The 15,858-nt window shown below is 44.6% G+C and overlaps 1 protein-coding gene across 20 annotated transcripts in view; it reads left to right on the top strand.

The window, feature by feature from the left end:
* The window catches only part of ULK4 (unc-51 like kinase 4), a 577,159-nt gene that overhangs the window by 84,309 nt on the left and 476,992 nt on the right, over nucleotides 1-15,858 (top strand). For 19 of the 20 annotated variants that reach the window (XM_045037803.1, XM_045037798.1, XM_045037797.1 and 16 more), the window contains 2 exons: nucleotides 10,361-10,468; nucleotides 14,720-14,803. In XM_045037803.1, coding sequence (XP_044893738.1) covers nucleotides 10,361-10,468; nucleotides 14,720-14,803 — 192 coding nt within the window. The remainder of the gene's footprint in view (nucleotides 1-10,360; nucleotides 10,469-14,719; nucleotides 14,804-15,858) is intronic. The other variant, XM_023260688.2, reaches the window with a different exon arrangement.

Below are 15,858 nucleotides of genomic sequence, written 5' to 3' on the forward strand. Positions count from 1 at the left end.
TTCTTAGGTCTCCAGAGATCAGCCCAAGTTCAGAGCCAGAGGGTCTGGGCATTTCCCTTCTCCCAGTGCTCAGTCCCATGGTAAATGTTTGAGGACAGTCTGGGGAAGGAACTGTCCTCAACATCCCCAGCATTCGCTCTGTGACCATTTTGTAGCGATCTCTTTGGAGGGGACCGTTAGCTTAATGGAGGAGCTCTGGGTCTGTGAAGCAGCTTGGGCCTGGGGTCTGGATGAGAGGCTGTCCTTGTCTTGGACTCCAGGGGGTCAGAATACTGTGATCACACATTGCATGTGACTCACGGTGGCACTTGTGGCTACAGTTAAGTGCTGCCTGGGCTTCTACCCTTGCTGGATCCCATCCCATTATTCCCATTGTGACCAGAGAACCCAATTCCACTGTTGGTTTGCTCCACTGTCCCTTCTGGCCTGTCAAGGATAGCCACCTCAGAGCTTCTCAAAGATGCTGGTGTCCCTCTCACTAAGGCATGCTTTTCAGGCCCACCTTGGAGGGATGGTTTAGGGGGTGGCTGGGCAGGTTGCATTTTGTAGAACCACGTCAACATTTTCAGTTCCCTGAGCTTTCAGACTCTGTTTTCTGTAATTCGGGTGTCCAGGCTATGCCCTGGACCGACTAAACCAGAGTCTCTGGGGCTAGATGCAGGTATCTATAGTTTTTAAAGCTTTGCAAATGATTCCAATATGCAGGCAATAGTGAGTTCCACAGTAGTGATTTCAGTGTTGTCCTAGACCTTAAGCATCAGTGGGCAACTTGTTAGACGTACAGATTCTCAGGCCCCCCACCCCAGACCTACTGAATGAGAATCTCTGGGGGTGGAGTTCAGTATATCTTTACAAATTCTTCGGTGATTATGAAGCACAATAAAACTGAGAACCACTGCTGCTCTACAGTCTCGGGGAATCCTAGCATTTTGACCTCATTAACTGTAGACCATCATTAAGGTCAGGTTGCTGCTGGTCAGCCTGGCAAAGTCCCAGGTGCTTGAATCTCCGGTCTCCCAGGTGAGAGGCAATGTGAATGTGATCTGCAGACTTGCTTTTCAGACCTGGTTCAATTCTTAGGGAAGATTTCCTCCCTGCCTCCCACTGTTTCATTCAGTCCCAAGATCTCAAGATTCCTTACCATCCTCTTTTGTAGGCTGGTTCACTTTTTATTCATATATCCTTGGGGTTTCTTTTCTTTCCTTTTCTAAATATAGTTTATTGTCAAATTGGTTTCCATGCAACACCCAGTGCTCATCCCAACAAGTGCCCTTCTCTCTGCTCATTACCCACTTTCCCCTCTCCCCCACCCCCACCTACCCTTGGTTTGCTCTTAGTCCTTAAGTGTCTCTTATGGTTTGCCTTCCTCCCTCTCTCCCCCCTTCTCTTCCCCTGTGGTCTTCTGTTAAGTTTCTCAAGATCCACATGTGAGTGGAAACATAGGGTATCTGTCTTTCTCTGCCTGGCTTATTTCACTTAGCATAACACTCTCCAGTTCCATCCACGTTGCAGCAAATGGCCGGATTTCATTCTTTCTCTTTGTCAAGTAGTATTCCATTGTATATATGAACCACATTTTCTTTATTTATTCATCAGTTGATGGACATTTAGACTCTTTCCATAATTTGGCTATTGTTGAAAGTGCTGCTATAAACAATAGGAGACATGTGCCCCTATGCATCAGCACTCCTGTATCTCTTGGGTAAATTCCTAGCAGTGCTATTGCTGGGTCATAGAGTAATTCTATTTTTAAGTTTTTGAGGAACCTCCACACTGCTTTCCAGAGCGGCTGCACCAGTTTGCATTCCCACCAACAGTGCAAGAGGGTTCCTGTGTCTCCACATCCTTGCCAGCATCTGTAGTCTCCTGGTCCATCCTTGGGGTTTCATCTGAATGTGAATGGTCTTCTATATTTGATGCCACACTATGGGCAGGCCCTGAGGTGTGTCTCTTGTTCCGTTTCAAAAGGTTGTTTCAAGATCACCAAGATTTAGCACATGCCGCCAGGGTTAAAGTATCTTGAGGGTTTACTTATTTCTCTGTTTTCCTCTTTTCTCTCTACTTTTGGTCTTTGAGGTTTCCTTAATTTCTTGCCGGTTCAACTATGCATTTTATTTTTTTATTTTTATTTTTTTATTTTTATTTATTAAAAAAAATTTTTTTTCAACGTTTTTATTTATTTTTGGGACAGAGAGAGACAGAGCATGAACGGGGGAGGGGCAGAGAGAGAGGGAGACACAGAATCGGAAACAGGCTCCAGGCTCCGAGCCATCAGCCCAGAGCCCGACGCGGGGCTCGAACTCACGGACCGCGAGATCGTGACCTGGCTGAAGTCGGACGCTTAACCAACTGCGCCACCCAGGCGCCCCTCAACTATGCATTTTATAAAGCTATTTAAAAAGATTTTTTCCAGCATTTTTTGTTATTTTCAGTGGGAGGAGTATTCACGATATTTTGTCTACCACCCATCAGAATGTACAAAAGAATTTTAACGGTTACTCAGGTTTCACACTGCAGTCTGACCTCTAATTTCTTAACTTAATCTGCATAGCAAGATCTATCCAGATACTTTTAATACACTACTTTTCTAGTAGTTGGTGCCTTGCATTCATGGTGGCAGATCCATGAATCCATAAATGTTGATGGCAGATTTTAGCTGCCGTACAAATGATCATCTTTCCTCCTTAGATGTGTGTGCCATAGTTTCCTGAGTGTTTTATTAGTGATTATTTGAATTATGAAAACTCCTTTATTTCTGTGTATAACTAGGATGGTCTCCTTGAATTGAATGAGGGATCAGTCTCCTGACTGGCTAGTTTATGTTGTGGTAACGAAGCCCATGGACGTCTCGGGCTCACCTTTGATGCTGCGGGCCTAGGTGGCCCCAAGGGCAGCTGACCTCAGCATTGCCGGCTGTTTCCACATTTCCGTCTCCATCCAGTGTCATGCTTGAACGTTTCCTGGGGCAGGGAAGAGAGGCGGGAAAATTGCACATGGGTGTATGGACATCGTTTCCATGTTCAGTAGGCTGGAACTAGTCACACCAAGGGGGCTGGGGAATCTTTTTGTGTGTCCAGGAAAGGAGGGGCACTGTTGGCCACTTTTCCGGGTTGACTCTGCCTAACTGTAGCCTAACGGGTATTAGGGGATGAGCAAGGTCAAAGGCTCCAAGAGACTGCTTTGGAGCAGTGAGGACCTGGCGGCTCTGGAAGGCCTCTGGAGCAGGACCCTCTTGGAGTCTTGCTTGGGGCCACTGCCAGAATGAGTGAGTGAAGGTCAGCTATGCCATTACTGCGTGTCACTCCACTCAAGGTTCATCTCTCTTTCTCTCTTTCTCTCTCTCTCTCTCTCTTTCTCTCTCTCTTTCTCTCTCTCTCTCTCTCTTTCTCTTTCTCTCTCTTTCTTTTTCTCTCTTTCTCTTCCTCTCTCTCTCTCTCTTTGTTTCTTTTAAATAATGATTTTTGGGAGAGTGTGAGCATGAGTGGGGGAGGGACAGAGAGTGGGAGACAGAGGATCCGAAGCAGGCTCTGTGCTGAGCTCAGGAACCGTGAGCTCCAGACCTGAGCTGACGTTGGATGCTTAACCAGCTGAGCACGCAGGGGCCCCAGGGTTCATATTTCTGAGCAAGAGCCCCGCTGGCTGAGTTTAGATCGTGGCCTTCTCTTGACTGCACCACACTGTGGGAGGAAAGAGGTTCTGAGGGGAGTTGGGGACCCTTTCAGGTTCCATATTTAGGGTGCAGAATGCCTGTTTTGTCATCCCACAGACTAAACCCAGTACAGGAAAGGTATTTAGCCACAAAAGAGGTTGAGGAGTGTTAGGAAGAGGGACTGGATGACCGGTGACCAAAAAGTGACCGGTTTCTTTTGCAGTTGAAATTTGTTGACACCTAATTTAAAAACAAAACAAGAGGCTATGAAGTTGATAGAGTTGGTATACCGAGTGCTTCCAAACTTTCTATATGACTGTAAAAGACGGCATAAGAAATCTGCTTAGGTGTTTTGTTTGCTTTTCCTGACAGTTTTCCTTTTTTTTTTTAAACGTTTATTTTTGAGAGAGAGAGAGAGAGAGAGAGAGAGAGACACACACACACACACCTTGGATGCACGACTGGGGAAGAGGCAGAGGAAGAGCGAGATGCAGAATCCCAGGCAGGCTTTGCACTGCCAGTGCAGAGCCCCGTGCGGGGTTGGAACCCACAAACATGAGATCATGATCTGAGCTGAAATCAAGTGTTGGATGCCCAAGGAACTAAGCCACCCAGGCGCCCCGACAGTTTGTTATTTTTAAGAGAAGGAATCCACCGATTATAGGTTATTTGTTTATATTTAGGCCTCAACAGGGAAGTGACAAGTTAGCAGTCCTTACTTGAGGTTCCCCATTGCCTGATTTTAGGAGTTAGATGCCAACCGATACTGAGATAATTAAAGGTTATGTCCACGGAGATAACGTTAAAACTTTGATGTCAAGATGTCACCAGGAGAGGTTCACGCAGACTACGCTGCTTCGTTGCAATAATATTTTTGGTTATTAAATACAGAACAGAATTCTATTCCCGTCAAACAAGTTTGCCACCTTTCTTCTGCATCATTGACCTGTCTTTATGTGTCAAGACTTCCTTCTCTGCCTCACTTTTTAACCAGCACTTGTGAAAATGAGGGTTTAAGTTTCAAGTCCACAGGTGTGATTTTACTTGTGAAGGCTTAATCAGAAACGCAGGACCCGAAGGAATGTAAGATTCAGTACAAATAAAATTCAGGCAAGAACTGTGAGGCTCACAGTGTTCTTATTTTATATGCTCTCACTATGTTTGGGACATTGAAAGTGGGGTTCTAAGAAAGAAAAAGCCTGGGCAGAGTGCTGTCCGTTGGGATTCTTGATTTACTTGAGTTTGTGGATGGAATACCTCTTATTTCAGAGGTTAGGGGAGAATACTGAACAACATCTAATTTAAAAGGTTATGGTATAGCTCTTACGATGACTGCTGCTGTGTCTCCTATTGGGAGTAGTTAGGTAGGGCTTTAAAAATGTCCCTGTGGGGTAAAAACACAGACTAGGAAATGCCAGCTACTTCCTGGATCTGGAGTTTAGTTCAGTTTCTGTTTGTAGCTGTTAATTGTATACCTGTGAACATGGACACTTAAGAACTATTTTGAGGGTCAAGAGCAAGCAAATGATATCTGTGCAAGTGTCCAAGCATTAGTTTTATAACTGCGGAACTTCCAAGCTTTGGTATTCATACTTCTTCGTCATCTTCCTGTCTTCTTGCCTTGGACCTGAGAGACTCAGTCCAGGCTACATGAGATTGGTGCACATTTGACCATTTAATTCAATCTGATGCCTTCGTATAAAGCCAGAAGAGGCCTCATTCCACCTTGTCAGAGTTGTGATAAAATGGGTTTGGATTTCAAAGCAGTTTAAGAAATAGTACAATCTTAAATTATTATGTGTAGTGGCCAATCGACCAATCATGGCTTTAGTTGCAGAAGGATGGTCTCCATTAACGACGGTGTATATTTGCCTCAAAGCACAGTGATGCTAGAAATAAGCCCTCTCCCACCCCCTCATTTTCCTTTACTTAGGTTTTTCAAAAAATGGCACACAATACTAGCATAATGCTTGAATATCTGCCCTGGTTTTTTTTTTTTTTTTCCCTCTATGTTAGTTTCAGTGTTAGAAGGCCAGGTGAATTTTCACAGAATACAGGAAAACATACATAAGAACAGTATCTTCGAATTACTCATATTTTTGAGTTTGACGAAGGACTAAACAAATCTATTTTTAACCTTTTGTTCTGTTTAGTGTTGGCATTTTCAAATGTCATTGTACCTAGGTCAACAAAAACTTGTTTTTCTCTTTGGTTATTTGTCCCTCATGTGGAATGGTTGTTTATTATTCTTACAGTTGTGCTTTTCAATATTAAAATTTCTTTAAAAATGACAAGTGAAGGGGCGCCTGGGCGGCTCAGTTGGTTTCGTGTCCGACTTTGGCTCAGGTCATGATCTCATGGCTTGTTGAGTTTGAGCCACACACGCTGGGCTCTGTGCTGACAGCTCAGAGCCCGGAGCCCACTTCGGGTTCTGTGTCTCCCTGTCTCTTTGCCTGCTTGCACTCTGTCTCTGTCTCTCAAAAAATAAACATTAAAGGAAAAAACAAGTTGAAAATCTATGCAAATAACATTGCAGACAAGCATTCTGTGTTGTGTACCGTTTAGTGCTATCCAAAGTTAAACTGTTTTGCAAATGAGCTGTCCGCTGGCTGTGGTGTTACTAGCTTGGATTATATGATGTGTATCTGTTTACAAGACACTAAGCTCCAAAGCAATTTCTGTTAAGCTGCAGGCGGTTCAGACAGTTTTATCTCTTTAAAGATCTTCAGCATTAAAGTGTTTTTAATTTCAAGTGACGTTGACGGATTCAAAAGGCCAGTGGATTCGACAATGGGGAAATATTGTAAATCCCTGCCACTAACTTTGTGAAGCAGAAAGTAGGATCTAGGGTTTCAAATGTAGTATGAGGTTGACTCTTTAAAAGAATTGGAGATAATTGTAGATCATATGCCGTCGTGAGAACTAGTACAGAGATACTGTGTGTTCTTGATCCAGTTTTTCACAATGGTAACATCTTGGGAGTCCTACGGTATGATATTACGGCCAGGATGCTGACACTGAAAGAGTTAAGGAACAGAGGCGTTTCATCACCAAGAATAGTTCATGTTGCTGTTTATCATTTGTCTCACCCCCACTCCGACCGCTGGCAACCACTGATCTATTCTCCATTTCTATACTTGTATAATTTTGAGAATGTCGTGAGTGCAGTCATATCGTGTAGCCTTTTGGGACTGGCTTTTAGACTTTGGTGTCATTCTTTGGAGATTCATCCAGGTTGTTCCACGTGTCAGTAGTTGGTTCCTTTTTATTGCTTAATGGGACTCCATGGTATCAGTTGTACCACAGTTCGTTTAACCATCCCCCTGTCGAAAGACACCAGAGTCATTCCCAGGTTTGACAGTTACGAGTACAGCTCTTACAAACACTGGCGTACAGGTCTTCATGTGGATGAAAGTCTTCATTTCTCTGAGAAGAATGCTTAAGATTTGGGGTTCAGGAAAGAGTGGACTTGCCACCAAATCACAGTTTCTCTGGGATGTATGCTTAGGGGTACGGTTTGCTGGGTCCTTTGGTATATGCATGTTGAGTGTTGTTTGGTTTTTGTTTTTTTTTCCAGACACTGCTGCGGTTTTCTAGAGTAGCTGTACCATTTTGTATCCTACCAGCAATTTCTGAATGGTCTAGTTTTTCTCCATCCTTAGCAGCAAATTGGTGTTGTCGCTGTTTTTATTTTTTTATTTTTGCCATTCTCATAGGTGTGTAGTGTTATCTCATTGTGGTTGTGATTTGTATTTCCTTAACTGCTACTGACGTTGAACATGTTTTCATGTGCTTATTTGTCAACTGTATATCTTCTTTGATACAGTGTCTGTATCACTGTACAGATTGGTGCCCAATCTTTTTACCTAGACCCTGAAGAGTTTACCCCATTCTCCCCTCCCCTAATTTTATAGTTTCATGTTTTACCTTTAAGTCCATGATCCATTTTAAGTTCGTATGTTGTATAAAGCGTTAGACTTAGGTTGAGGCTTGCTTTTTGTTCGTCCTTTGGGTAGTCCGTTGCTCCAGCATCATTTGTTGAAAAGGCTGACTTTCCTCCTTTGGATCGCCTTTGCACTTTTCTCAGAAATCAGCAGGCCATACTTGTGGAGCTATTTTTGGATTCTGTGTTCCATTGATCGATAGATCTGTCTCTGGCAGTGCCTCACAGTTTTGATTACATTATGTATATACTGAGTGTTGAGATCAGATTAATTTCAGCACCTTTTTTCCCAAATTTTTTTGGCTATTCTATTTATTTTACCTTTACACATAAATTTTGTTTTATTAAATTTTTTTCTAATGTTTATTTTTGAGAGAGAGACAGTGCAAGTGAGGGAGGGACAGGGAGGGAGAGGGAGACACAGAATCTGAAACAAGCTCCAGGCTCTGAGCTTCAGAGCCTGATGTGGGGCTCGAACTCACAGACCGTGAGATAATGACCTGAGCTGAAGTTGGATGCTTAACCGACTGAGCCACCCAGGTGCCCTTTATTTATTTATTTTTTTAAATTTATTTTTGAGACAGCGCAAGGGGCAGAGAGACGGAGATCGAGGATCTGAAGCGGGCTCTGTGCTGACAACAGACAGTCCAATGAGGGGCTCGAATTCATGAACTGTGAGATCATGACCTGAGTCGAAGTTTGACACTTAACCAACTGAGCCACCCAGGCGCCCGCTACCTTTACGCATAAATTTTAGAATAATCCTGTTGATATCCATAAACTTTTGTCTAGGATTTTGATAGGAATTGCATTAATCTGGGCTATTGGGTTGGGGAAAATTGACATCTCTGCTATATTGTCTTCCCATCTAGTATACCTCTTGTGTATCTGTTTATAAGATGGTCAGGAGTGGCCACCAGAGGACACAGAGGAGAGGCTCGGGAAAACAAAGGGTATTATACTAATAGGTCCTTGAGACTTAGCGTGGCATGCCACACATGGCTACATGGAAGAATACCACGGTGGTAAGGAGGCAAAAGATGGCAGTGAGGGGCCTGCTTAAGCCATAGCCTTTATTGGGATTTCTCCAGGAAAGGCATGGCAAGGGTGGGGTGAATAGCTTGGAACTGACTAGTTGAATAACTTAAGTAGGCTCTGGGCTATTGGGATAGTTGGATAGTAACTGCCCCTGGGATGATTAAGGCAGAAGAATATTACCTTCGGGGGGGGGGGGGGGTGTATGGGCCAGATAGAGGAGGGTATGGCTCTGGATTGGTTAGTTTGCATATGAAAGAAAATTTTCTGAGCCTTTGCTGTCTCTAAGAATTGGCTAGCCTTGGGAGGGTCAGTCTCTCCATAGTCAGAAAGGTTTTTTAAGATGTCAATACATCATAATTACATAACGATACAGTACACACACAAATTCATCTTTCCATTTATTTAGATCTTCTTGGATTTCTTTTAAATGATGTTGTGTAGTTAGAACATGTAGATCCTTTATATGTTGGATGTATATATATATATATATACACACATACACACACATATATATTTTAATATTTGTTTATTTTTGAGAGAGAGAGTTCTAGCAGGAGAGGGGCAGAGAGACGGAGACACAGAATCTGAAACAGGCTCCAGATTCTGAGCTAACATTATGAGCTGTTAGCACAGAGCCTGACGTGGGGCTCGAACTTGGGAATGGCAAGATCATGACCTGAGCTGAAGTCGGACCCTTAACTGACTGAGCTACCCAGGCACCCCTTGTTCGGTTTATATTTAAGTATTTAATATTTTTAGTGATTGCAAATAGCATTTTTTTTAATGCTCATTTATTTGTGAGAGAGAGAAAGAGAGAGGGAGGGAGGAAAGAGGGAGTGGCAGAGAGAGAGAGAGAGAGGGAGATAAGGAATCTGAAGCAGGCTCCAAGCTCTGAGCTGTCAGCACAGAGCCCGTTTTGGGGCTGGAACTCACAAATTGCGAGATCCAGACCTGAGCCGGGGTTTTATGCTTAACCAGCTGAGCCACCCAGGAGCCCCTGAATTACGCTGTTTTAGAGCAGTGCTTCCACACTACGTATTTTGTTTGTTTGTTTCAGAATCAAGTCCCTCTATATGTAGCATCCTGAACCTACTCTTAGTTTATGGTCACACTGTGATTTCATTGACGTGTGTTCTGGTGTATGAATTCCGGCAATGAGTGTATGTAACTTTCTTAGCATGACACCTAGGAAATTAATTGGATTTGATAAAATAGCCTACTGAATTTTTAAGTGGATTATATTGACACTTCGGAATAACATTTACTACTCTGAGATTTTGGGAGGAGTCATTTAAAAGTTTAAGGCAGTGTAAGACTTTTTTCGAAGTCGGAGGTGCTGGAGCATGGTAGGCTCTGTCCTGCCATCTGTGTTCAGTTCCTGGTATCTGAGTGAACTGGACGGAGACCTGCTGTCCCTCTTTGAAGCCTCCGTTCCTTGTGTTTAGAGACTGAGTAACAGTGGTCTTGCAGGATCAGCGATGGAGTGCAAGCTCTTAGTAACTGACAAGTGCCATACGTATGTGCCTTTCTTTCACTAGATACATTTTTACCTTTCTCTGGGACACTTCCTGCTTTCTCAGGAATAAGACCCATATTTTGAAAATAATTTGGAAACTAGTTCTTAAAAATGGAGAGTGAATTTTGTTGAGTGTCTTGTCTTTTACCTATAGGTTAAAGAACTAAGAGATACATATGAACTAATCTCCTCTCTTTTTTTCCCCCTTTTTCAGGCAATTACTGTCTTAACTGAGTTAATTAGGGAAAACTTCAGAAATAGCAAATTAAAACAGTGCCTCTTACCAACGCTTGGGGAGCTGATCTACCTTGTAGCCACCCAGGTGAGACCTTCTGATTACCTCTATTGTTGTTTGACATGTTCTGACATATCCTGGCTAACAAGCGTTAATATCCTATAAAAGTTGTTTTGGTTTTGCCCCTTAGAGCGTTGCATGTTGGAATCAGCTTGTCCAGTTCTGCAAATCATTAAAAAAAAAAAAATTACATTGTGCAGATCAATTTGCGAAGTACTGTTATCTTGATAATTTTGAGTCTTCTGCTGTGTATTTGGACTTGTACTGAATGTGTCTTTTTTTTTTTTTAATGTTTTTATTTTAGAGAGAGAGAGAGAGTGAGCATGAGTGGTGGGGGAGAGGGACAGAGGAGGAGAGAGAGAGAGAATCCCAGGCAGGCTCCACGGTCAGTGGTCATTGCAGAGCCTGACATGAGGCTCGATGCCATGAGCCTGGGGTCATGAGCAAGTTTTACAGGCCCCCGGAGTAAAAGCAGGCTTTTGGTGCTCAGCTTAGCCTTCATGCTTGCGGTTATCTAACTTTTGGTTTGATTCTTTGTTTCCCTGTCAGATCTCTGATGCATTGTGAGGATGTCAGAATAAAAAGAGTTGCTTTCATTAGAAGAGTGGTCAGGTGCCTAGTTGGCCATCTGATCAGGGATGAGAGTGTAGTGTAATTCTTTTTGTTGTTGTTTCTTTTCTTTTCTTTTTTTGAATTATTATTATTCCCTCCAGCTTAATTGAGATATAATTGGCATGCAGCCAACTGTACATGTTTAATGATTACAATTTGATCAATTTATACACACACACACACACACACACACACACACACCTGTGAAAGCATCATCACAGTTCAGATAATGAACATACCTGTCATTTCCAAAAGACTCTCCACACTTTTTGCAATAATACCTTCCTCCTGCCCTTCCTACTGCTGCCTGCATCCACTCATTTGCTTTCTGTCACACAGACTAGTTTGCATTTTCTAGAATCTTTTGGAATCATATAGAATGCTATTTCTATTTGCTTTGAGAAGTAGATGTAAAGAATCCTCTTCTTTGGTACATACTTTAATTGGATATAAGCTAGGCTATTTTAATAAAGGGGTGGTTCTGTGGCATTTGACTTCAACTTAGGTTAGCAAACTGGAAACGGAAGTTATGGATCCATAAAATCATTAACTTTTCACGAGATGAGGGCTTTTCTGGAATGGTCACTCTGAAAATATGTGAACCTTCAAATCTCCGCCCAGTGCTGGTGTAGTAAGACTGACCCGATGTGATAGTGTGTATTGTGTACAAAACAGAGACCTAAGCCCTGTCCTGTTGGCTCTCTGGAAGCACCCCAAGGTGACAGGCTTGAGAACGGAAGAGCAGAGCCGAATCGGCCAACAACATGATGAGGCAGTTTGCTTATTGTTGGTGTGTGTTTTCTTTTATCAGGGGTACCTCCCACCTTGAGCCTGGGCGTTCTGTCGTGTCACCTTTTTGTCCAGCTGATAATGATCTCTCACCTGCCCTGTTACAAGAACTCTTAGATGACCTCCTTGCTTTGTTCTGTGCCTGTTACCCTCTGGTAGCCAGACTGAGCCTGTGAGAACCACGGGCGTCTACAGTGTCTGTCACTCCTCAGAGCCCTCCATCGCTTCTTCCTGTCACGGCCAAATCCTGCCACTGACCTCGTAGGCCCTGGGGGGCTGCCTTCCCGGTGCCTGTGCGACCTCCTCTCTCCCTGCCGTCCTCCTGCCTTCCTCCTCCCGCCACACTGCCCTCCCCATGGCTCTTTGAACCCGCCATGCCACACTCCTGCCTCAACACCTGTGCACTTGTTCATCCTGCTGGCAGTGATTCTCCCTGAGATACTTGCGCTTTCTCTGTTCGGATCCCTTCAGAGAGCCTTCTCCTTGCGTGGTCTTGCGTGGTAGGAGTTGTGGCCACCCTATCTACGGCCTTCCTCTCGCTCCGTACCCTGCTCTGGTTTTCTTTGTAGCAGCCCCAGCATCTTGACTGACTTGTCTTGTTTTCTCCTCCTCCACCTGCTTCTTCCTTGTTTCTCTTCTTCGTCGTCTTCTTTTCCCACTAAATACTACTAAAACAGAAAATTTATCAGTCCTGTTCACGGCTGTGTGACCGTGATTTAGAAGAATTCCTGGCACTTCGTAAGTGCTTCTATAAGGCGCGCCCCACACCAAGACCAATGGGACAGGAGGGAGTGAGCAGGGAGGCAGGGCTGGAGAGACTGGCCAGGGCATGTTCAGGAAGGAGTCTGGATGAGTCCGACGTCGTCGTCGTAAGCCTGTGAGCAAGGGGAAGTCACTAGGGTTTTAAAGAAGGGTAATGGTGTCATCTGATTTGAGTGCCAGAGGGATGACTCTGGCTTAAAGGTGAGAATAGGTGGGAGAATGGTAAGAGAAGATTCTGAGCTGAAATGAGAGTAAGCGAAGCAGGAGTGAAGTTCGGCGTGCGAAGAGGGTGTTTCAGGAAAGAGAAAGCCAGTAGGGCTGAGGGAGCTGACGGTCCATGAAAAAGTTCTGAAAAGAGCCTGCTGGATCGAGTGGCGTGAAAGTCACCAGAAACCCAACAGGAGCTGTTTTATATGTTTATTTACTTGACTTCAAGCGAGGGAGTTGGAAGAAAGCATCCTGGAGCGCGCTGAGCCTCTAGCAGGAGGTGCGGAAGCTGGGACCAGTAATGTGAATCGAGAATAGGTGTGAAAAGGAATGGAGGGGCCGAGGCCGAAGGGAGCCCCGCTTGGAAGATGGGGACGGTGAGGTTATTGTAGTGGAAATGGAAAGGACCCCGTGGACAGGACTTGGAAAATTTAGCAGTATGGGGTAGATAGCAAGGTAATGACCCTGGAGGAGGCAGGATGGGAATGGGATGCTGGGCCCACGTGGAAGGGGTGGAGGAGCCTGTCCCGTTGTAACCGCTGGGTGTAAGTAGCAGATGGCTTCAGGGGTAGGAACGCCGGGAGCTGCTTTCTCACTCACGACTTCCGTGATCTCTGTGGCCAGAGGATCACAGCTGTGAAGTGGCCCTTTCTGAGAGGGAGTCGGTCGGAGAACCGGATGCTGCACGGTGAGCACGAAGCTCCCTGGGCTTGCTGATCCCACGTCATCCATGGGCTCTGTGTTCTGGGGTCACCCCTCTCAGAGCCCCGCTGCCTGAGCGCAGGCCTGGGGAAGCAAGCCGCCGGCTCCCTCGGGGGTTGGTTTCCCCAGAGAAGGGAAAAGGACACGGGGGGGGGGGGGGAAGGGCTTTGGCCTTTGGCAGGAGGGATTCAACGACAGACCAGGGGATCTACGTGGCTGGGGGAGGGTAGGCGATAGAGTACAGAAAGGGTGTGGTAGACGGTCTGAACAAGTGAGCTGGAAGGGAAGAAAGTCACGTTTGGACGTGAAATTGGGTGCTGAATTTTTGTGATTTTCGATAGTGATTTTCAGGCTGCAGCAGCCTGGGATGATAATGTCTGGCCTCTGACCCGTGTGGGATTCTGTGATGGAGCAAGGATACGGTGTTAATGGGTCATGATTCTCATCATGCGTATAAAAAGCATCTGGACCAATAAGGTACCAGTTCTAAAATTTGGATGGTCTTAAATATTTTCTCCAAACAGAACCTAAAGAGATTCGTTGCCTTAAAGGGATTAATTGCCACCCCCCGCCCCCAGTCTTTCTGTGTGGTACCTAATTTATAATTAGATTTTATTTGAGAAATTACAGTCGTGTTTCTGTGGTTGTTACCCTAACTTGGTTCTTCTGTGAGAGATTCCTTGCCGATATCCTTAAAATCAGCGAACCCACCAGTCACACTTGCTTATTTTTATTTAGCACATTGTCTTACCGGGCAACATACTGCCTTTTACTTATGCTTGTGGGTTTTCCTGAGATCCTCCTCAGAGCTGTGAGTTCTGTGCTTTCAAATCCTTTCGAATAATGGAATACCTTTCAGGTAGGAATATCTGTGTTCTCACCTACGATTGTCAATAGAGTAGTTTCTCTGCCAAGTGGATCGTATTGTCATTTCTTAGTTTTCTTTTTTTTTCTTCTTCCTGCCTGGCTTCTGCTGGAGGGGTCTGATGAACATCATATAGAACATGAGGAGAAAGGAGAAACACCTTGTGTGTACAACGTAGTAAAAGACCCCCTCACTGGGTCAGAATTGCCAGGTAGTGATACTTTTCAATAGGATATTAAGAAGCTTCAGAGAATTTGTATGTTTGAAACGGCCTTTTTCTCGAACGGGTTAATCTCTTTTGTGCTGTTAGCTTCACTGCTTTTCCTTCCACTTTTTTTTAGGAAGAAAAAAAAAAGAACCCTAGAGAATGCTGGGCCGTTCCCTTGGCTTCGTACACAGTGCTAATGAGGTGCCTTCGGGAAGGGGTAAGGCTCCTTTGTGGTCCTCTGTAGACACCCGCCATCGTAATAACCCTTCAGGCGCTGTGTGAGGAGTGTAGCCTGCGGCCGTGCGGGGAGCTTGTCAACCGAGTATCGCTCCTGAATTTAAATAATCCCGACAAGCCGCTGTGAGCAAGTGACCTGTGGTGGGGCACGTGCAAAAATGAGCCAGCTCTCTCATTCACTTTTTGAAGCGTCTCGCCTTTTTAAAATACGATAGCAAACACAAGCAGCGTAAGTAGCTCCTTCATAACCTATCCTCAATACTCCCCTGCTCTTAAACTCCTTGACACGCCAGTTTAGCGAGCAGGGTGTATGCAGAGACCTCGCTGGGGGCCTCACCAGCCCCGTGATTATCTTGTCGGCTTGCCACCGTGCAGTTCAGAAACAGGAACCTTCCGCCAGTATCCATTGATTTTAATATTAAGTGGTATTTATCATGTGATTCTTTTTTTCAATTCATTCACGGTCCTTCTCATGCCATTGGTAGTGGCTGCAAACCAGCCAGCTGGCCAACTAACCGACTGGCATAGGGAGCTCCTGTGTGTGACTTTGTAAAGAATCGAGTAGCTGACCTAAAAGGGTCACGTCTTCTGTTTGCTTTAAACCATTTGACATTGTTTCACCCAAGGCAGAGCCATAGGCTAAAAACATTCCTTAAGGAATGAAAAAAATATGTCACAGTAAACATGTTCCTTTTGAGTTCATTACTTCCTGCGTCATTGAATGGTAAGGGATGATGTTCCAGGTGCAGGAGTGCTCTGCACGGTCTTGCCCTAGTGATCCAGAAAGGAAGTTTGAAAACTTCCTAGCCCGTAGGGTTGGAGATGTCAGCTGTCATTATGGGGTATGAATAAAGCCAGTAAATTGTGCTTTACCAAAGATATGAGAATTAAGTCATGTTTCTCTGTAGTCAAAAGACGTGTTTCAGTTTATCACTCAAGACCTCAAGCTAGGCACACTTGGGGACACACAGACGAAGATGATGAATACTCTTCACGCACAGTGATGTTACCTATTGGGGGACATCAGATAAAAAC

Source organism: Felis catus, chromosome C2, assembly GCF_018350175.1.
Source record: "Felis catus isolate Fca126 chromosome C2, F.catus_Fca126_mat1.0, whole genome shotgun sequence".
Taxonomy (NCBI): Eukaryota; Metazoa; Chordata; class Mammalia; order Carnivora; family Felidae; genus Felis; species Felis catus.